Here is a 20,958-nt window from a genome sequence, read left to right on the forward strand (position 1 = left end):
AGCGGCCCAACCACTGGTGCCCCCGACCCTCTCAAGTAAAAGCCAGCCTCTCCCCTCTAGGCTTCCCCGCGGTGCCTTTTGGGAGTTGTAGTCAGACGCGCTTCAGCTTGCTCCCGGGTGGGGAAAGACAAGACTCCAATTCCCAGTATGCCCTGCGGCGGGCAAGCGCAGCGCCGATTCTTGTCCTCCCTGCTTCTCCACTCCTTCCCTTCTTTTCTGCATCCTCCACTCTGGTCTCCTGTCGGTGAAATCCTTCGTCCCTCTCCCATTTTTTCCTCTCACTTTCCGCCATCCTTTTCCCTATTCCCCGGAGCCAATGAGAGACATTGGCTCCGTTTAAGCGACGAGACTTGGAGTGCACGAGGGAGGATCGACACTGAGTGGTAAGGGGGCTGGGAGAGAAGCGGTGGCGGAGGTATAAGAGGGAGAGAGTTGAATGAGAGGCGAGGACTGGGAGGAAAGTAGGGGACAAGTTAGAAGATCAAGCGGTGTGGGTCAGGCTGAATGGGGTGAAGTAGTCTTGGGGGCGGGAAGAGGAAAGAGGTGGAATTGGATTTGGGAGACATGGAGGGGTAAGGTAGTTATTGCCGTGCCCAGCACGAGAAATGGGGCCAAGAAATAGATGGGAAGAACGGACAGATTTGGAGCTTATAGGCTGCTCAGACCAGGAGAGGTAGAAGGGAGAGAGGGTTGGGCTCCAACAAGTCTCTTTGTCACTGCTTAGATAAGATGAGACCAGTCATTGAAATACAAAGTTTGCAAATATGGGACAGTTAACAATTCTGCCATCTAGAAATTTAGAGAAGACTGGAGTTGAGGCCAGCAGTGGGGCGAGGAGGCAGGAAAGAGGGGAGGTTGGTCAGGTTTGGGACAAACAAGAGGAGATGAGTGACATGAAAAAGGAAACCATAGAAAAGATGCGTTTTTGTGGGGGCCAGTGGCTCTGGAGCCGGAGTGAGAAAGGTGAGGGGCAATACTGGCATGGACTGTGGGGGAACGCTAACACTTGCACCTCTCAGGTGATGGAGAGCACCCCTTCCAAGGGTGGACTGAGTCGAGTACACCTACAATGCAGGAACCTGCAGGAATTCCTAGGGAGCCTGAGCCCTGGGGTATTGGACCGATTGTATGGGCACCCTGCCACCTGTCTGGCTGTCTTCAGGTGAGGACACCCTTCATGGCAGGGACCATGGTGGGGAAATGTAATAAGGCCTGCAGACTGGAATAAGTTCTCGTGGGTAGAAGCTTAGCCCTGGTGGGCTTGGAGATTGAAGTGTGCCAAACCAGATGGAGGTAGTGGGGGCAGCAAGACTGGTGAAAGTGTGGGGGGTGAGGTGAGGTGTTTGAGGCCATTGAGAGCAGGGATGCAGTTCTCAGGCAGCTCTGATATTAACAGTTTCCCTCTCCTGCCTTACAGGGAGCTCCCATCTTTGGCTAAGAACTGGGTGATGCGGATGCTCTTTCTGGAGCAGCCTTTGCCGCAAGCTGCTGTAGCCCTGTGGGTGAAGAAGGAATTCAGCAAGTGAGTGTCTCCGGCATTCTCAGTCAGATACAAATTTCTCAATAGCCAAGTTTCCCAAACTGCTGTTCTTGGGACACTTCCAAGAAATACTGATGGGAACACCACAAACTTGTAATTAAGCAAGTTTTGGGAAATTCCGTTTACTGTATTTTGCCTCTTGGAGAGTTCTGAGGTCTGTAAGAAGGCTCGGGTAGGTGTTACAGTAAAGAAATTTGCCTTAAGAAGACACTGATCTTACTCTGTGAAACAGTGTTCCAAAGATCACCAGTTCAGAACAGGCAGAAATGGAAGCCTTTATGGGCCTCCTTCTTTCTGTTCTCCAGACATCCCCCTCACCTCTCTGCTTCTGTTCCAGAGCTCAGGAGGAAAGCACGGGGCTGCTGAGCGGCCTTCGTATCTGGCACACCCAGCTGCTCCCTGGTGGTCTCCAGGGCCTCATCCTCAACCCCATATTCCGCCAAAACCTCCGCATTGCCCTTCTGGGTGGGTATGTCACACCTTTTCCTAAGCTAGGCAGGGGAAATGTGATTAAACTGCTCATTAAACTGCTGGAGGGGAAGCTCCTGAGGGGGCCTCTCTGGAAGCTTGTGGGCTCCACTTTGGAAGCTCCTTTAGGAATAAGTTGGACCAGACATAGCTACATGGTGTAGGAAATGTCTCCCACTCATGGCCCCTGGGGACGAAGGTGGAAAAAGGGCAGAAGGGTTGGCGGGGAACACAGGCAGGGTTCCTTACTCTCGACTGTCCTGGCATAGGGGCAAGGCCTGGTCTGATGACACAAGTCAGCTGGGACCAGACAAGCACGCCCGGGATGTCCCCTCACTTGACAAGTATGCCGAGGAGCGATGGGAGGTGAGGACTTGGGACTCTGTGTGTGTCTCTGCTTGTGCTCCTACTTCCCACGGCCTTTAGAGGCATCCGACTCTCTGTTCTCTTCCGTTCCTCAGGTGGTCCTGCACTTCATGGTGGGATCCCCCAGCGCAGCCGTCAGCCAGGACTTGGCTCAGCTCCTTAGCCAGGCTGGGCTCATGAAGAGGTGAGGAAGCCAGAGGTACAGCGGTTCTGTTTTGCCATCTGCTTGGGTGCCTGCTAAATTGAGTGTCCACATCGGGTCAGGATTGCAGAGGGTTGACTGTAAAAGGAGAGCTGAGCAGAGTACGGCCAGAGATAAACCCCCAAAAATGTGATCACACAGGTGGGATGGTGGCCTTTCTCTGCACACCTCTGCCATGGGCCCTCTCTGTCTCTAGTGCTGAACCTGGAGAGCCGCCCTGCATTACCTCTGCCGGCTTCCAGTTCCTATTGTTGGACACCCCGGCCCAGCTCTGGTACTTTATGTTACAGTATCTGCAGACAGCACAGGTGAGCAGGTCAGGGGCTGCCTGCCGGCATGCTCTGCTCTTCCCAGGACCCACTGAGAGACTGCTGCCCGTAGACTCTGTTCCCTGATTTTTTCTCCTCATTTCCTCCCTCCCATCCCTCTCCCTTTGTCTCTGCCCATTCCTCCCTAGAGTCGGGGCATGGACCTAGTGGAGATTCTCTCCTTTCTCTTCCAGCTCAGCTTCTCTACTCTGGGCAAGGTAAGCTGGGGGCTTGGGTGGGCAAGATGGGAAAAGAGTAGAGAGATGGGAAAGGGAAATGAGGTTATGGGGCAATACAGTGAAAGATAAGAATGAACAAAGATGGGGAAAGAGGGAGTGAGTGTATGGGGTTGGGAAAGGGAGGATGAGATGTGTTTTGGACCCCAGCTGGCCATCTCTCTTCCCTAGGATTACTCTGTGGAAGGTATGAGTGATTCTCTGTTGAACTTCCTGCAACATCTGCGTGAGTTTGGGCTTGTTTTCCAGAGGAAGGTATGAGCACCCAGATACATGGCTTCTAGGGAAGAGGCAGGGTGGTATGGTGCCTTGGCCTTAAAAAGGAGCGGGGTCTCGGGAGGCAGGAAGCAGTTGCCAGGACTGAATGCTTGGGTCCCTCGGGAGAGAAATTGGGAGTTGAGGTTCTGTGCACTGGAAGGAATCTATAATGTCTGAGGAGGAAGATGAAGGGCAGTGACGCCGGAGAGAGGGCCTATTGCCTTTCCCTTCTCCTTTCCAGAGGAAATCTCGGCGTTACTACCCCACGCGACTGGCCATCAATCTCTCGTCAGGTGTTTCTGGGGCTGGGGGCACTGCACATCAGCCTGGGTTCATTGTCGTGGAAACCAATTACCGGCTGTATGCCTACACGGGTGAGGCTGGACAGAGGGCCCCTGGGAGAGCAGGCTGGGGAGGGGAGTTGGGAAGGGGAAAGGAGGAGGGACTGCCAGTCTCTGGTCATGTAAACTTGGTGGTTTACAGAGTTCTCTGAGGCTTGAGCTCTGGGTGTAGAGGAACCTCCTAATCCTCTCTTCCTATCCTCGGGTCAGAGTCGGAGCTGCAGATCGCCCTCATTGCTCTTTTCTCTGAGATGCTCTATCGCTTCCCCAACATGGTGGTGGCACAGGTGACCCGGGAGAGTGTGCAGCAGGCCATTGCTAGTGGCATCACAGCCCAACAGGTATTGCCTCTTGGGGAAGGTGCAGGTGGGAAGAAAGGCTGCACCTGGCCTGTGGGGTACAGGGTGGTCACCTCATGGAAGGATAGCATGGGGTCTGTTACAGTAGGTGGTGGTGAGTTGTCTATGTTTGAGCATCAGGCACACAAGAAATCAAGGCTCTAGGTGTGGGAATAGGTAGACCGTCGAGGGGAAAAGACACGGAAGAAGGACACCACCACTTCCTAGATGCATAGATGGCCTAGTTGTTTCTCTTCTCTGAGTCTCAGTTTCCTCATCTGGAAAATGGAAATAATGAGAGTTCTCACCTCATAGGGCTGTTGGAAGGATTCAGTGAAATAAAGGTAAATAATTTAGCTCAGAGCCTGCCATGCAGTAAGTGCTCAAAAATAATAGTTGTTATTTTAAAGATAAAAAAATGAAAAACAAGACTATGGAAAGGACAGATGTGTCAAAGAAGGAGTAGCAGACATCACCAGTGGGAACAGCACCTGGGGACAACAGCTAAACTGGGATGGGTTGAACTGTTGACAGGCATGTGCCCATGAGTTTTTAAACAGGTGCTATTCAGTGACATTAGGTGACAGCTTAGCTAGCTTTCCTGCTTTCTTAAGCCCTTGATCCCAGTTCTTGTCTGTTTTCCTAGATCATCCATTTCCTAAGGACAAGGGCCCACCCAGTGATGCTTAAACAGGTACAAACAGGAGACTGGAGGTATAGGCAGCTGCTGGAGGCTGACATCTCTTGGCATCTGGCGATGAAGTGATGGAAAAGAGAAAGGGGCACCTAAATCTGGGGAATGAGTGGAGGGCTAGGGTTGTCTGGAGTAGTATTCCTGAATCTTAGAGCCATCCCTTGCCCCTGCAGACACCTGTGCTGCCCCCCACCATCACGGACCAGATTCGGCTGTGGGAGCTGGAAAGGGACAGACTCCGGTTCACCGAAGGTGAGTGGCTTTTGGCGGTTGATTCTTGGTCATTGGCCAGAGGAAGGACAATTCAGTCTTGATGAACTGAAAAAGCTATTCATGCATTTTATTTTTTGTTTACTGCATGGGCTGGTAAACACATGCACTTTTTATTTTGGGGTGAGTCAGTGGCAGTAATTAAATTGTCTCAAATCAGTGCAATTTAGATTTAGCTAGAAGAGGGAAATTGGGAGGGATAATTCATAGTAATTTCTCTGGTTTTGGTAAGCATTAATGGGTTTTCTTATTGTATTATATTGCTTTCCTGAATATGCCTGGATCACACTAGTGTTAGAATGAGCCCTGGAGGAGGCAAACATAGAAGATTAGTATTTAAACGTGGTGGATGGCAAGCCCAGACCACTGCCCTGAGGCTGCCACCCAGGGGCTCCGCGCCTCAGTTTCTCACCTCCTCTCTCTCCCCTTTCGCTCCTGACCTGCGGACCCCAGGCGTCCTGTATAACCAGTTCCTGTCGCAAGTGGACTTTGAGCTGCTGCTGGCCCACGCTCGGGAGCTGGGCGTCCTGGTGTTCGAGAACTCGGCCAAGCGGCTCATGGTGGTGACCCCGGCCGGGCACGGCGACGTCAAGCGCTTCTGGAAGCGGCAGAAGCACAACTCCTGAGAGTGGGGGACCGGACCCGGGAGGGCGGGCCGCGTGGAGGCGGGCGCAGCCTCGGAACTCAGGAGTTTTTTTATTCACACGTCGGGACTCTTCTTGTTAAATAAAGTTGTGAAAGTGAACCATGCAGCCCCCGGCGCCTCCCCGAGAGGCTACCCAGCTCCGCGGAGAACGCCCTCCTCTCCGTGTCGACAGCCATTGGACCTGGAGGGGAAGGAGGTGGGGCCGAGGCCAGTTACCGCGCATGCGCCCGGGCGGGGACCCGCCTCCCAGCGCCGGGGTGACCGCGAGTCAAGTTCCGGGGTCCCGTTAGCTGGTGCTCGAGCGCCTGCTGTCGCCGCCCTAATCGCCCGCAGCCGCGGGGCGCCCTGGGATAGCGGCGGGCTCACCGGGTGAGCGCGCGGCGGGCCGGCCTTCGGGGAGTGGGAGGTGCTGCAGGGTCAGGACCCACGCGGCGGGACGGGCGGGAAGGCCTGGCACGCGCTGGCTGGGGGCAGTGCGGCTGGCCTCTGGGGCAGGACAAGTAATAACCCTGGCGGGACTCCTTGCTGGCTCTCGGGAGCGCAAATGTCCATCTTCTGCCAGGATCCCTGAGTCCTTTCTCCTCCTCTGTGTCCGCGGTCACCCCCACGTCGCAGATGAGCAGGTTGAGGGCCTGAGAGTCCTACCCTGTCTTGGAAGAGCCCTGTCGACACCATGCAATCTAGTCTTCACAGAGGAGGGGTTGTGACGGATGGGATAGATACTTAAAATAACAGACCAGTGCTTGGAGGGAGGCAGAGACTAAGGAGGAGGATGTGATTTTGGGAGGTGTGACCCTCCCTCACCCCCCTAACTTCCTAGTGTGTTCTCTCTGGAACAGACCTTGGCCCCTTTCCAAGTACTCCAGATGCCTCATTTGCCTTTGGCCTCTTTTCGACCACCACTCTGGGGGTTGAGGCCCTCAAGGGGACTCCCCAGGTCCCATCCCATTTCCACCTATTCAGAGCCCAATGGATCAGCCATCTCCCAGAGGAACCGTGAAGCCAAACAGAAGCGCCTGCGACAGAAGCAGGCGGCGCTGGAGGCTGGAATCGCTCAGAGCAAGGTTAGGGGTCAGACAGCTGGTCCTTGGTTCTCTGAGAAATCTTGGGAGGGAGCTGGAGGAGAGACTGGCTGGATCCAGATACCTGAGGTATATTCGAATTGCATCCTGCTTTCTGGTTCCTCCTCTCCGCAGTCACCTGCCGAATCCAGTAAGGCCTGGACTCCTAAGGAGATAGTGTTGTATGAAATCCCCACGGAACATGGTGAAAAGAAAGGTAACTAGGACACTTGAAGGCCTTTTCCCTCACATTCTGGTTGCCCATTTGGTCTGCTGAAATGCAACCTGGAAACAAAACTCAGGAGTTAGTGGAGCTCTCCTCTTCCTCCATAGATGTCTCCCGGCCCCTGCCTCCTGCATACAGTCCCCAATATGTTGAGGCTGCCTGGTACCCTTGGTGGGTGCGAGAGGGCTTCTTCAAACCAGAATATCAGGTTAGTACCTGGTAGGGAGGGGTGCTAAATGGTCCTCAGGGCAGAATGGCCCATGAGGTTGGTGGGCATGAGTCTGGAGCTCGCAACCAGCCACATTGCAGAGGCTGCCAAAAGCAGGGAGAGCTTGCCTTCTCCCTCTGGTGCCTCCAAGGTGTCCACAGGTTTTCCCCTTCCCTGTTATTTGCCCGACTGTTTTTCCTGCAGTTCTTTCTGCCTTGGGGACACCAGAGTGTGCTATTTCCCCAGGGAACATGCGGCCCTGTCTTGCCCTTTGACTTTCCCTTCCTCTAGGCCAGGCTGCCCCAGGCCACACGGGAGACCTTTTCCATGTGTATCCCACCTCCCAATGTCACGGGCTCCCTGCATATTGGGCATGCGCTGACCGTAGCCATACAGGACGCCCTCGTGCGCTGGTGAGACGGGAGTGGGGCTGCTTGAGTTCTTGGAGGGGAAGGAGAAAGTGGGAAGGAGTGAGGATAAACAAACATGTAAGACCAGGGATTCCTGTGAGGGTTTTTCTTTTCTTTTTAAAAATATTTTATTTATTTGGTTGCTCCGGGTCTTAGTTGCGGCAGGTGGGCTCCTTAGTTGCGGCTCGCGGGCTCCTTAGTTGCGGCACGTGAACTTTTAATTGTGGCATGCATGTGGGATCTAGTTCCCTGACCAGGGATCGAACCCCGGCCCCCTGCATTGGGAGCGCAGAGTCTTAACCACTGTGCCACCAGGGAAGTCCCATGACGGTATTTCTTTTGCAGGCACCGGATGCGTGGGGATCAGGTGCTGTGGGTCCCTGGATCAGATCATGCAGGGATTGCTACTCAAGTATGTCTTTCGCCACTTTTCCCTTTCTTGGGTGAGAGAGTTCTTCCCCCAAAGCAACGTGATTCTCTGTTTGCCCTCTCATCTTGCTGTAGGCTGTGGTGGAGAAACAGCTGTGGAAGGAGCGAGGAGTGAGGAGACACGAGCTGAGCCGGGAAGACTTCCTTAGGGAGGTGTGGAAGTGGAAGGAGGAGTGAGTATGGTGGGCAGGACTGGAGGGGCCGAGACAGCAGGTTTGGGTCCTTGCTTCCCAGCCCCTCTCTCCTAACATGTAGTCCAGGCTTTTTCCATTCAGTCCTAACTTCCTGTGGTGACTTAAGCTCTGAAGCCCCTTAGCATTTGGTGGGGTCTCCAAGCTTTGTGTATATGTGTGTGTGTGTGTATTGTATACGTTAAAATGTAGATACTTGTGTATATGTACGTATATATATGTGTGTATATATGTATGTTTTTCCCTCTATTTATCCCATTTTCCCTTGCTTAGATTTCATCATCTCTCCTCAGCCATTCCCACTTTCCATCCCCCTGAAATTACTCTCTTCCTTCCAGGTCTGTTAACATGTGCCATCTTCTCTGTAAAGCTTCTTTGGGTTTCTCACAAATCGGCTGCCCCTTCCCCTGTTACTGTAGAACTTTATGCTTCTTTCAGTGTCATGGAAGACCCCATACTGGGTTTGTCTGTGTCCATTAGCTTCTAGAGGCTAAACCAATGTCATACTCACTCCAGGAAAGGTGGAGAGATATGTGAGCAGCTCCGAGTGCTGGGGGCCTCCCTGGACTGGGACCGAGAGTGTTTTACCATGGATGCCGTGAGTGTTCCGTGCCGTGGTCCCTGTGGGTGTTGGGGAGGTGTTTAGAGCTCTGTGCAGGGAGGCGGGTTGCTGTGTGTGTTGGGGTAGCAGGGTGGGATGCCTGGGTCCCTGAGTGGGGTGATGGGCTGAGAAGAGGCAGTTGGATGTGGACACTCAGATCATTCTAGGGCTCCTCAGTGGCTGTGACAGAAGCTTTCGTGCGGCTCTACAAGGCTGGGTTGTTGTACCGGAGCCGGCAGCTTGTCAACTGGTCGTGTGCGTTACGCTCTGCCATCTCGGATATTGAGGTGAGGCAGAGAAGGAGAGGCGGGTTTGTGAGAGCTCTGAGGCAGGGGGAGAGCTTGGACTTTGGAGCCAGACTTCCTGGATTCTCATCTGAGTCTGGCCACCTCCCAGCTGTGTGGCTCCTGGCAGGCTGTTAGCTTCTGTCAGCCTCAGTTTCCTCAGTCTGTAAATTAGGGGTGATGGAAATGCCTGTGTCATGGGGGTGTTGTGAGAATTCAGTGAGAACTCCTGGAAGGTGCTCGGCACAACACCTGTGCGTGGTTTAAGTGCTTGGTGAATATTTTCTGTAACTGTGGCTGCACAAGGATTAGGTGAGGGAAGGGAGGTGGCTCCTGAATCCTCCGAGTGGCTTTTAGATGGGTTGCAGGGAGGCGGGGCCGTGGATGAATGGAGGTGGGAAGCCGGGTGCAAGCCTTGCAGAAAGGCTGCTCTCTGACCCTGCTTTTTCCATGCCTCCAGGTGGAGAGCCGGCCCCTCCCTGGCTGCACGGAGCTTCGGTTGCCTGACTCCCCCACCCCTGTGTCTTTTGGCCTCCTCTTTTCCGTGGCCTTCCCCGTGGATGGAGAGCCTGGTGAGGGTAGTCCTCGGAAAGGTCACGCACTTGCCTCTGCTTCCCGTTTTCTCAAGCCCATGTTGGGCTGATGGAGGGAACCCACCAGCCTGTCTCGCACATGACATAAGGAACCTTGGTAGTGTTGCGTCCTCGTGGGCACTCACCCTGGGTATCCTGGGCCATGTAAGAAAAGTGCACGTGGTCACTGCCCTGTGGGAGCTTAGCATAATTCTGCAGGAGGCTGCTACCCCCAGAAGAGACAAAAGATCGGTTCTGAAGTGTGGTTTGAACAATAACTGTTCCCAAGAGTTTGGAGAAGGGGAAGATAGATGAGCTGGAATAGTCAGGTAGGAGGTTTCTTGTAGGAGGGGCTGCTGCTTGCCCCAAAGAATGCACAGTATTTATGATCAGGGCACCGAGAACTCCCAGTGTCCTCTGTGCACCCAGCAAGGATTCTAGTTGTATTTATTAACATTCTGTCCTTGTCTCGCAAGCAAGTTATTGAGGAATTCCGCAGCACCCGACACCCCCTCAGGCCTCTGGTCATTAGCTTGGGGGAAACCTCAGGCTCCCGTAGACACTGGTCCTAGTTTTCTCTAGTTACTCCTGGGGGCCTGCTCAACTTTGACCATCCCTGTCCCCTCCCTTTGCCAGTTCTCCTGGCTTTAGCTTTGTCAGGAGTGTGGGGTGAGGGCGAGGACCAACTTGAAGTGCTTGAATTTTGTCTTCAGATGCAGAGGTTGTGGTAGGAACCACGAGGCCAGAGACGTTGCCTGGAGACGTGGCTGTGGCCGTCCATCCCGATGACTCCCGATACACAGTAATACACAGCGCGCGCTCTGCCACGTGGCCTTCCCACCCCCATCCTCTTCCCTTCCTTTTATTTTTTTTTTGCCGTACGCGGGCCTCTCACTGTTGTGGCCTCTCCCATTGCGGAGCACAGGCTCCGCACACGCAGGCTCAGTGGCCATGGCTCACGGGCCCAGCCGCTCCGCGGCATGTGGGATTTTCCCGGGCCGGGGCACGAACCCGTGTCCCCTGCATCGGCAGGCGGACTCTCAACCACTGCGCCACCAGGGAAGCCCTTCCCTTCCTTTTAGAATGGCAGCTCCTCCTCTCCACTTTCTCTTCCTTTTCCTAAAATTTCCCTTATCTCAGTTCTCCAGTGGCTCTGAGTCTACTCCCTTCTCTTCCTAATGTTACACTTCAGCTCAGGGGCTGACAAACTATGGCCCGTGGGCCAGATCCACCTGCTGCCTGTTTTTGTACGAGCCACCCTCGTTCCCTGTGTATTGTCTGCACCTACATCATGTATTATCTAACTCGGCCATGGTGGTGGAGTGGAGTTGTTGTACAGAGACTGAATTTGCCTCTTGGCCTGTAAAGCTTAAAATATTTATACTCTGGCCCCTTAAGAAAAAGTTTACGGAGCCCTGCTCTGGGGCTCGTATTCCCAGGGTTCTCATGCCCACCCCAGACCCTTCCATCCCACACACGTGCCTGTCCTTGATCCCTCTCCCTTCCCTTCAGCATCTACATGGACGACAACTTCGTCATCCCTTGACGGGGCAGCTTCTCCCCCTTATCACAGACTGTGCTGTTCAGCCACACCTGGGCACAGGTGAGTGGGGGCAGGGGAGAGAGAGGAAGTCAGGGCTCCTGGGGGACAGGAGGGAGGGATAGGGTAGCGTGGGCGATGACGATACATCTGGAAAAGCCAAGGTCAGGGTTCAGTGCTTACATCAGTTCTGCTCCCCTAGGGGCAGTGAAGGTGACTCCAGCTCACAGCCCTGCCGATGCTGAGCTGGGGGCCCGACACGGCTTGAGCCCCCTGAGTGTCATTGCGGAGGATGGAACCATGACCTCCCTCTGCGGGGACTGGCTGCAGGTAGTACCAGCTCAGTGATACCCCGTTCTGTGGGGGCACCCTCTGCCCCATTTCCCCTCTCCCACTTTCTTGTTTTCCTAGCAGCCTTTAAGCTTTCCTGTTGCTGCTTTTCCCCAGGGTCTTCACCGATTTGTGGCCCGGGAAAAGATTCTGTCAGCACTGAGGGAACGGAGCCTGTTCCGGGGATTCCAGGACCACCCTATGGTGCTGCCCATTTGCAGGTAACCCCATTTTCACTCCTTTCCGTAGGGACCACCCCCAGATGGGAATGGATGAAGCTTAAGAGTGGCCACAGGGTGAGCTGTGCACCCCTTATGCTAGAATGCGAGCTCTGTGTCAGTGTTGTTTACTGCTGTACCCTCAGCGCTTGAGGGCCTGGCACGTAGTCGAGTCCTGTGTCCCTTTCAGCCGCTCCGGGGATGTGGTAGAATACCTACCGAAGAGCCAGTGGTTTGTCTGCTGCCGGGAAATGGGGGACAGAGCTGCCAAGGTGAGGCTGCAGTGTGAGGAGGGCCTGGGGCCTGGGCTGGGGGACTCCCTGAGCAGTGGAATGAAGAAACAGGGAGGCTGGGGGCCCTTCTGCCCCACAGACCTCTCTAGCTGTGCTGTTGAGAGGAGAGCTGTGGGGATGGAGGCCTGGTGCCCAGAAAGGGCTGGCTTGCATCCTCACTCAAGCCCAGAATCTTCTCAGGAGGCTTGGGAGGTTCTTCCTGAGTTTCAGAACCACTTCAGAGACCACTTGTCCCATTCTTGGGGGGTTGAGGGGTACAGGTAGGGAAGCACCGTCTAAAGGTCCTTTCCCTCCAGGCTGTGGAGTCAGGGGCCCTGGAGCTCAGTCCCTCCTTCCACCAGAAGAACTGGCAGCACTGGTTTTCCCACACTGGGTAAGGAGAGGGGGGGCTCTCAGGAGACGGGGAGGGGGCCCACTGGTTATGCTAGGAAATCACTCGTGTCCTCCCGGCAGGGACTGGTGTGTCTCCCGGCAGCTGTGGTGGGGTCATCAGATTCCAGCCTACCTGGTTGTAGAGGAGCGCACACAGGTTGGTAGGAAGAAGTGGAGGGGAGGGCTGGGTGTGGCTGAAGGAGCCTTAGCACAGGAGTCCAAGGACCTCCAGTGCCCGTCCCAGCTCTGCCTTTGCTGTGCTTTCTGGTCGTGGTCCCGTAATCATCTGTCGTGTGATCAGAGCTCCTGAGCTGGCGATTCTTCATCTCACCACCAGAGGGTGCCGGCCATTCTCAGACCACCTGAGAACATGAAAGCTCAGTGGCGTTTCACACCCGTCAGGTGCTGGTCTTCCTCACTCTTCCCTACCCCTTACTTCTGCAGGGCGACGCGAAGGACTGTTGGGTGGTCGGGCGGACAGAGGCTGAGGCCAGAGAAGTAGCTGCAGAATTGACAGGGAGACCAGGGGCGGAGCTGACCCTGGAGAGGGGTGGGTACCGGAGCTGGGGAGGGCAGGGGAGGGAGTCTGGGTACTGAGGGAACAGGTACTGAGGTAGAGAAGGTAGGGTCGGGAAAGCTGGGAATGGGGCAGAGGGCTCGACCCCTGGTCTCTGTGGGTGGGGCTTGGGCTGGAAAGGTGGGTAGCAGTGGGCTGAGGTTCTGAAGCTGAGGTTCCAATTGTTCCCATTCCCCATTCTGTTTCCCAGACCCCGATGTCCTGGATACCTGGTTCTCCTCGGCTCTTTTCCCCTTTTCTGCCCTGGGCTGGCCCCAAGAGGTGAGGTGGGTTGAGAGGAAGAGAGTGAAGGTGGGGATGAGGAAGTGGGCCCCAGGGCCCCCAGAGAGTCTCGAGAAGAGCTGGAGGCCCTGGGCTTAGGCCTCTCACTGGTTATCTTTTTCTCCTAGACCCCAGACCTGGCTCGTTTCTACCCCCTGTCACTTTTGGAAACGGGTGGTGACCTCTTGCTGTTCTGGGTGGGCCGCATGGTCATGTTGGGGACCCAGCTTACAGGGCAGCTCCCCTTCAGCAAGGTAACGGCCCGGCCCTTTGGTGCCCTGCCCCTCTCTGTGACTCCCCAGTCTTCCCCAAGCCTTGTTGTCCATTCTAACCCCTAATGTGGGGTTTTCTGTGTTCCCAGTTCCTTTGTCCTGATTCACTTCCCAGCCTAACCCCTAAAGCCTGGAGGACAGCCAGGGGATCCTCCAGGGGAAAGTTCTCCAGGCCCCCCTCTGCTGACCCCCTCCATGCCCCCAGGTGTTGCTGCACTCCATGGTTCGGGACAGGCAGGGCCGGAAGATGAGCAAGTCGCTGGGGAATGTGCTGGACCCACGGGACATCATCAATGGGGTGGAGCTGCAGGTCAGGGTGAAGGGCCCGAAGAGGGATGGGGTTTTCAGGAGAGAGGAAGGCAGGGGAGGGGCCGGCAGGGTGGGCTGGAGCTGGGAGGGTCAGTAGGCGGGACCCTTGTAGGGGCAGGGTCTTCCACTGAGGCCAGTGAATTACTCACCCACCCCAGGTGCTGCAGGAGAAGCTGAGGGATGGGAACTTGGACCCCGCAGAGCTGGCGATCGCGGCCTCAGCACAGGTGAATCGCCAGTGTCTGACCCATCCCAGCCTCTAGCTCGTGGCCACCGGTTTCCTCTGCAACCCAGCTTCTGGCCCTGCAGCCTCATAGGCAGCTGCCACCCCTCTTCTCTTTCTGGTTGCAGAGAAAGGACTTCCCTCATGGGATCCCCGAGTGTGGGACAGATGCCCTGAGATTCGCCCTGTGCTCCCATGGGGCCCTGGGTAAGCCCGGGTGAGGGCAGCCGGCGGCAGCCCCTGTGCAGTGGGGCAGGGCGGGGCAGGGCCAAGGACTCCCCGTGCAGCCACCACCAGTGCATGCTCCCTCCTGTCTCTCCCTCCCAGGGGGCGACTTGCACCTGTCTGTCTCTGAGGTCCTGAGCTTCAGACATTTCTGCAATAAGATCTGGAATGCCCTGCGCTTTATCCTGAATGCTCTTGGGGAGAAATTCATACCCCAGCCTGCAGAGGAGGTAAGAGAGAAAGAAGGGGTGCTTGGGAACTGGGTAGTCCGACATCTGAGGCTTGGTGGAGGCGTCTAGAAGGAGAATAGGCAGCGGAGTGGGAGTCAAGCTGTCCCACCCTGAAGCCCCTTCTGCCCGCAGCTGTCCCCTGCCTCCCCCATGGATGCCTGGATCCTCAGCTGCCTGGCCCACACTGCCCGGGACTGCGAGCGGGGCTTCCTCACCCACGAGCTCACGCTCGTCACCCACGCCCTGCACCACTTCTGGCTTCACAACCTCTGTGACGTCTACTTGGTGAGTGAGGCGAGGGCACTCCCCCTGCAGACCTGCTTCCTGTGCCCTGGCGGAGGGCTCTGAACCGGGTTCCTAATTCTTCCCCCCAGACAGGAAGACAGATGAGATGGGGAAGTCCTAATTCCCCTCTTCCCTGGGACCGGCCCGGGTGCTGTTCCCTGCCTGTCACCAGAAGAGAGAGGAGGAGGAGGGGAGATTTCTAGAAAACCAAGTCTGACAAAGCAGGATTGGGAGGCAGATGGAGATTTTTTTTAATCCCTGTGATTGCTGAGTTTGGACCCCGGGCAGGCTGGGAGCTGGGAGCAGACAGGCAGCAAGAGTAGGGGTCTTTAGACCAAGGGCTTCTCTCAGAGGGAGGGCTTGTTAACCGCGGAGTGTCAGTCCCACCCCCAGAGCAGCTCAGCCAGCAGGTTGGGGGATGGCTGGCAAGAATGTTCATTTCTTGTCCCAGGTGATGCTGACACTGATGGCCCAGGACCACTCCCCTAGATTTCTGTTTCTCAACTTTTTAAAAAATTTCTGTCTCTTTTTGATGAAAAAAAACTCAGTGCTTTTCATCCTAAACGACACAAACCTCCCTAACAATTTTATTCCCCACCCATCCCTGAGAGTCGCTGCCCTAGATTTCCCGTTGTCACACGCTCCACACTGTGTCCAGGGACAGTTGATGGTCTCAGAGATGCTGGGTGCTCCTGCCCGTGTTTACCCACAGCATCCCCACTGATAGGGCGGGGAGCATGTGGAGGAAGGACATGGCCGTGGACGGCCCCTGACCCCTTGGCCTCCTCCCTAGGAGGCTGTGAAGCCAGTGCTGTTGCACTTGCCCCGCCCCCCGGGGCCTCTTCAGGTCCTGTTCTCCTGCGCTGACATCGGTCTCCGCCTCCTCGCCCCGCTGATGCCCTTCCTGGCTGAAGAGCTCTGGCAGAGGCTGCCCCCTAGGCCTGGTGGCACCCCTGTCCCCAGCATCTGTGTTGCCCCCTACCCCAGTGCCCTCAGCTTGGTGAGTCACGTCCATAGAGTCTTGGAGTGGGACTTCTGGTCAAGGCTTGGGGAGCAGTCTTCTAGAAGGGCTTGCTGCTGTGGGGTCGTTGACGGTGGTCTGTATTTTGCCGTGGAGTCTTTGGGAGGATGGATTGTTCCTGTAGGGCTGGGATAACTCCAGGGTGTTGGGGGCAGTATTAGCAAGTGGTTAGAGTAGGATGTTGTCACCAGACTGACACTAGCCGTGTGACCGTGTATCGGTTCGTAATAGTACATGTCATGGTTGTGATGAGATTAGTTGTTAGTGATAGGATATCCCAAAAATCTTAGTGCAGTGTTAAGCTTTAATAACTTGAGAAGGATAAAATGCTACAAACTCACCCAAAAAGTAATTCTAAAGTTTAACTCAATTTCTTTTTTACTTACTTGGTTTTGTGAGTTTTGAATAATACCTTTTAAATTCTGATTTTTGGTTGTTTGTCATCTCCAGTCAGAGCGACTAAACAGACATTAACCAGCGATCATCTAAGACCTTCTTAGATGACACCCCGGTTTTTGCCATGTTCCGTTCCTTGAGGTGGTGAATTATGTGTGTGGTGGAGAGAGCAGATCGTTGCTCTAAGGAGATAGGGGTGGGCGGGTGGAGATTAGAGCCAGGAGAGTTGAGACCGAGTCCCCCAGGTGCCTGCTTACCCGCTCTGGGTGCCCATCTCCAGGAGCACTGGCACCAGCCCGAGCTGGAGCGGCACTTCTCCCGGGTACAGGAGGCTGTGCAGGCGCTGAGGGCTCTCCGCGCCACGTACCAGCTCACCAAGGCCCGGCCCCGAGGTGAGGCGGGCCCTGGACTCCTGAGTCTCTGCAGACAGGAGGGGCTGGTGGGGAAGAGGGGGAGCCTGGAGGACAGAGCCCAGAGTTGGGAGGTGCAGGATGAGGAGCTGCTCTCTTGACCCTGACAGTTTCCTTTCCTCCCCAGTGCTGCTGCAGAGCTCAGAGCCAGGAGAGCAGGGCCTCTTTGAGGCCTTCCTGGAGCCCTTGGGCACCCTGGGCCACTGTGGGGCCGTGAGCCTTCTACCCCCAGCTGCAGCAGCTCCCTCGGGCTGGGCCCAGGCCTCTCTCAGTGACACCGTTCAGGTCTACATGGAGCTGCAGGTGACCACAGGAGGCTGGAGGAGGGAGGGGTGGGGTTGAAAAGGATGTTGGGAGGAAGGCAAGGGGCGGGTTCTATAAAAGTGAGGCGGGGGGTGGGGGGGGGGAGTGAGGAGGGATCTTGGAATGGGGGGAAGGGCATGCTGGGTGGACTGTAGATGTCTGAGCCTTCTCTCTGTTCTTCCACAGGGCCTGGTGGACCCCCAGACCCACCTACCTCGGCTAGCTGCCCGGAGACACAAGTTGCAGAAGCAGCTTGATGGCCTCATAGCCCGGACCCCGTCAGAGGGAGAGGCGGAGACTCAGAGGCAGCAGAGGGTGAGTCTGGGGCAGGCCGCCCAGGATGCCTGACTCCCTAAGGGAATGTGGGCTGGGGACGGGGGGTGGGGGGGGTGGGGGGAGGCTATACCTCGATCCTCACCTGCTTCTCTCCTTGCCCAGCTTTCTTCCCTCCAGTTGGAACTGTCAAAACTGGACAAGGCGGCCTCTCACCTCCGGCACTTGATGGATGTGTCTCCCAGCCCTGGGGAGCTTTGAGCTCTAACCATCCCTGCTAGCTTTCCTCCCTCCCAGACCCGCCTTTGAGGACAGATTCGGCAGCTGTCCTGGTGCCGTGGAGCCTCAGACACCATGTGGTCCAGTTCCCTCCTTCGTCAATGAGGAAACAGACTGGTTTGGTCAGAGTGACTGGGTGTCCTCGAGACGCTCACGTTTTTGCCCCAGCCTCCGTCCTATGCAGTCCCACCTGGAAGTTTAGGAATGAGGAAATTCAGATAAACTAAAAAACCCAAACATGTCTGCTTGTGGTCCTTTTGTCCCTCTTTCCCCCAGCGGTGACTTTCTGCCTCTTGGTTGTTCCCTGACACTTTGGTCTGGGAGAGAGGCGGGTGGCCTCTTAGTGCTGGGTTCTGGGCCACAGTGGGAGTGTGGGTGCTGGGCGGGGCTCCCTCTTTGGAGGAAGGAGGAGCTCTCGGTAGGGCCTGGGAACAGTGACGTGGCTTCCACCTACTTCCTGCACTTACTGACAATGGCCTGACTTCTGCAGGCCCTTCCTCTTCTGCTTCTCACCAGAAGGAAGCTTCCCTGCTTCTTGGCCTTATCACCAAGGGTTCTGAGAGGATCCGGGACTTCCTGCAGGCCTCGGGGGAGCTGTAGGTTGTGCTGGGAATTGAGTTCCCCCCTGCTTCTGTGTACCTGAAACCAGAGTGCCAGGGACACACCGCCCCGCCCCAGGCAGGGATATACACATGCGCAGATGCCCACCTAGCCACCTCCACCTCCAACACCTTGTCTCATTGGTGGAATTCAGGGGCCTGGCCCTTCCACACCCAAGTGACATTCTGTCCAGCAGCTCTGAGAAACTACTGTATGTGCGGGCCTATACTGGGCTGGGTCCTCTGTGGTGCCATTGAATCCTCCCAAGAACCTCACGAGGTGGATATTTGCTCCATTTTAGAGTTGAAGAAACGCGCCCAGGGAATAAAAGTAACTAGTCCAAAGTGTCAACTGGGATTCAACCCAGTAAGTTAGGTGCAAGTTTTCTAACTGCTGTAACTAAGCTTTAAAGATAATGGTGGCTAATCTATAAAAATACTGAATCACTGTGTTGTACACCTGAAACTAATATTGTAAATCAACTATACTTCAACTCAAAAATAAAAAAAGTTATTTTAGAAAAAACAACAACAAAGATAATGGCTCAGATGAGATGGGTGTTTCTTTTGCTGGGCAGAAGCAGTGCAGGACTCTGAGATAGAGGGTCCCATACCCCTTTTGATCTTACTTTGCTGACATTTTGATACACTTCCCAACTCTGGGTCTAAGATCTTCTCCCACCACTATATCCACATCCCACCCAGAGGGAAAGGAAAAGGAGGGAGTGAGCACCTTCCTTTTTCCCTTCCCCCAGTTCAACAAGTATTTCTTGAGCACCTATTATATGCTGGGCCGTATTCTGGGCCATTGGATTCATCAATGAATGAAACAAACATCTCTGCCACTGTAGTTCTTTCATTCTAGCAGGGAGAGTCAGAAATAACACATGTAAATAAATAAACTAGTGTGTCTGAACGTCATAAATGCCAGGGGGGAAAAGGGTGAAATAAGGTAGGGGGCTCCGGTGCATATGTGTGTTGGGGTCAGGCAGGTTGTAATATGAAATGGGTCAGGGCAGAACTCATTATAAAGGTGAGGTTTAAGTAGAGACTTGCAGGAGTAAAGACTTGAGGTTTAAGTAAAGACATCCAAGTGGATGTCTGGGAGAAGAGTGTTCCAGGTAGAGGGAAGAGCTAGAGCAAAACAGTAAGATGGGAGTACAGCTGGAGAGCTCAAAGAGTAGCAAGGAGGTGGTAGGGGGCGGTGGGGAGAGTGAGAGGTGAACTCAGGAAAGTAAGGGATGTGGTAGGGATCAGGGAAGGCTCAAGGCAATCATCTAGACCTGTGCTGTCCAAAATGGTAGCCACTTGACTATCTCAATTAAATAAAACTAAACATTCAGTTTTTCAGTCACACTAGCCACGTTTCAAGTATTTGATAGCCACGTGTGGCTAGTGGCTACCATATTGGTCAGTGCAGGTTATAAAATAAAACGTTTCCATCATCATGAGAAGTTCTATTGTAAAGTGCTGGTCTAGGACCTTGTAGGCCTTTGTAAAGACTTTGTTTTCTTCCCTCTGGGAGAAGGGAAAGGAAAGGAAGTGACCTTTCCTGTCAAAGATATTACCAGGAAGTTGTATACATACTTCCTTTCTACTTACAACCCGTTGGACAGAACCCGATCACAAGGCCATTCCTAGCTGCAAGGGAGGCTGGGAAATGTAACATAGCAATGTGCTCAGCTAATATTTACATGACTATCCAAAAGGAGGGGAATGACTATTAGGGGAAAGTTAGCAGCCTCTGCCACCCCTAGGTCTAGTGAACCCCAAAGCATTCTTTTTACTGCCCCGCTCTGCCTTGAGTCTGGGAAGAGAATTCTTTGAGAAAAGAATCTGGAAATCACAGCCCTGTGATCCCAGGCCCTGAGATTCGAGAACCAGGTTAAGAAGCAGTTAGCTTGGGAGTTCGGGACTGACATGTACACACTGCTATATTTAAAATAGATAACCAACAAGGACCTACTGTATAGCACAGGAAACTCTGCTCAATATTTTCTGATAACCTAAATGGGAAAAGAATTTGAAAAAGAATAGATACATGTATATGTATGGCTGAATCACTTTGCTTTACACCTGAAACTAATACAACATTGTTAATCAACTATACTCCAATATAAAATAAAAATTAAAAAAAATTAAAAGAAGCAGTTAGCTGTCTGCTCCTCCAGCCTTTTGGAGATCCAGACATTTAATCCCTTGACTTGTTTGGGGCCTATTCACTTGACCCATGGGTGTCACCTGCCCACCAGTGCAGGCTAGGGGCCAGTCATGAAATATTGGGGCCCTTTGGAGCCCCCAGCTACCTCTCCTCCAGGCCAATAGTCTCAGGACAATTGTCAAGGAAACTAAAGGAATTTTGTTTTACTATGCTTTCTCATTTTCAGGGATACTCCATATGGAACTGTTGTCTTCCCCTCCCTCCGAAGGAGTCAGTCTCTAGTTTCATATGGTGGTGATGGTGTGCAGGGGAGGGGGAGCAGGGTTGGTAGGACAGGTATTGTGGACAACAGGAGGCAATCATACCAATGCCCTCCACATGGTCAAGTCTGGGCTGCATGCTTGCATTTTGAGACAGCCGGTAAGAAGTCAAGATCATCTTGAGTGTGGAGTCAGATGTGTACCTGCCTCAAGAAAAGCAGGAGATGGGAATTTCCTGGCGGCCCAGTGATTGGGAGTCTGCACTTCTACTGCAGGGAGCATGGGTTCAATCCCTGGTCGGGGAACTGGGATCCGGCAAGTTGGGCAGCCAAAAAAAAAAAAAGGCAGGAGAATGAGGACCCCTGGGGGACTAGGATTTATGTGCTGGGACCAGGTTTCCACCCAGGTCCACTATCTGACAGGTACCATGGCAAGTGCCCTAGGTAACTTATCCATGTAATCCTCAGCCCAG

At 54.3% G+C, this 20,958-nt stretch overlaps 2 protein-coding genes across 8 annotated transcripts; both read left to right on the plus strand.

The window, feature by feature from the left end:
* The first annotated feature begins 201 nt into the window (after positions 1-201).
* Positions 202-5,824, plus strand: GTF2H4 (general transcription factor IIH subunit 4). Of its 3 annotated transcripts, none has more exons than XM_029242980.1 (14): positions 202-383; positions 1,020-1,162; positions 1,418-1,522; positions 1,878-2,009; positions 2,278-2,374; positions 2,470-2,558; positions 2,773-2,884; positions 3,079-3,102; positions 3,292-3,375; positions 3,620-3,752; positions 3,930-4,060; positions 4,704-4,751; positions 4,925-5,003; positions 5,475-5,824. In XM_029242980.1, exons 2-14 carry the CDS (start codon positions 1,023-1,025, stop codon positions 5,645-5,647), a joined length of 1,347 nt encoding a protein of 448 aa, XP_029098813.1. In that variant the 5' UTR covers positions 202-383; positions 1,020-1,022; the 3' UTR covers positions 5,648-5,824. The 3 variants fall into 3 exon arrangements, with proteins under 3 accessions (XP_029098813.1, XP_029098811.1, XP_029098814.1); XM_029242978.1 differs by having other exon boundaries at positions 3,034-3,102; positions 5,475-5,769; XM_029242981.1 differs by lacking the exon at positions 4,704-4,751 and having other exon boundaries at positions 3,034-3,102.
* Positions 5,825-5,898: 74 nt separating this feature from the next.
* Positions 5,899-17,703, plus strand: VARS2 (valyl-tRNA synthetase 2, mitochondrial). 5 transcript variants are annotated; one of them, XM_029242976.1, is made up of 30 exons: positions 5,899-6,036; positions 6,631-6,731; positions 6,864-6,945; positions 7,062-7,162; positions 7,454-7,575; positions 7,918-7,984; positions 8,077-8,174; positions 8,709-8,790; positions 8,961-9,080; positions 9,538-9,649; positions 10,363-10,451; positions 11,162-11,252; positions 11,392-11,519; positions 11,637-11,740; positions 11,928-12,009; positions 12,327-12,403; positions 12,484-12,559; positions 12,847-12,952; positions 13,170-13,240; positions 13,369-13,494; positions 13,718-13,822; positions 13,980-14,048; positions 14,173-14,251; positions 14,372-14,499; positions 14,632-14,784; positions 15,578-15,784; positions 16,482-16,593; positions 16,739-16,914; positions 17,101-17,229; positions 17,353-17,703. In XM_029242976.1, the coding sequence occupies exons 5-30, from the start codon at positions 7,490-7,492 to the stop codon at positions 17,446-17,448; spliced, it is 2,769 nt and encodes a 922-aa protein (XP_029098809.1). In that variant the 5' UTR covers positions 5,899-6,036; positions 6,631-6,731; positions 6,864-6,945; positions 7,062-7,162; positions 7,454-7,489; the 3' UTR covers positions 17,449-17,703. The 5 variants fall into 5 exon arrangements, with proteins under 5 accessions (XP_029098809.1, XP_029098806.1, XP_029098810.1 ...); XM_029242973.1 differs by having other exon boundaries at positions 5,908-6,036; positions 6,507-6,731; XM_029242974.1 differs by lacking the exon at positions 5,899-6,036 and having other exon boundaries at positions 6,117-6,731; positions 15,632-15,784.
* Positions 17,704-20,958: the final 3,255 nt, after the last annotated feature.

Source organism: Monodon monoceros, unplaced genomic scaffold, assembly GCF_005190385.1.
Source record: "Monodon monoceros isolate NGI ecotype Baffin Bay Population unplaced genomic scaffold, NGI_Narwhal_1 Super_Scaffold_3, whole genome shotgun sequence".
Classification (NCBI taxonomy): domain Eukaryota; kingdom Metazoa; phylum Chordata; class Mammalia; order Artiodactyla; family Monodontidae; genus Monodon; species Monodon monoceros.

Coding starts and splice junctions, on each gene's coding strand:
- VARS2 (XM_029242973.1), top strand. CDS start 6,534: ATGCCTCATTTGCCTTTGGCCTCTTTTCGACCACCACTCTGGGGGTTG. Junction 9,081..9,537: donor CTGCCATCTCGGATATTGAG/GTGAGGCAGAGA, acceptor CCATGCCTCCAG/GTGGAGAGCCGGCCCCTCCC. Junction 12,560..12,846: donor TTGTAGAGGAGCGCACACAG/GTTGGTAGGAAG, acceptor TTACTTCTGCAG/GGCGACGCGAAGGACTGTTG.
- GTF2H4 (XM_029242978.1), top strand. CDS start 1,023: ATGGAGAGCACCCCTTCCAAGGGTGGACTGAGTCGAGTACACCTACAA. Junction 2,559..2,772: donor CAGGCTGGGCTCATGAAGAG/GTGAGGAAGCCA, acceptor CTCTGTCTCTAG/TGCTGAACCTGGAGAGCCGC. Junction 4,752..4,924: donor ACCCAGTGATGCTTAAACAG/GTACAAACAGGA, acceptor TTGCCCCTGCAG/ACACCTGTGCTGCCCCCCAC.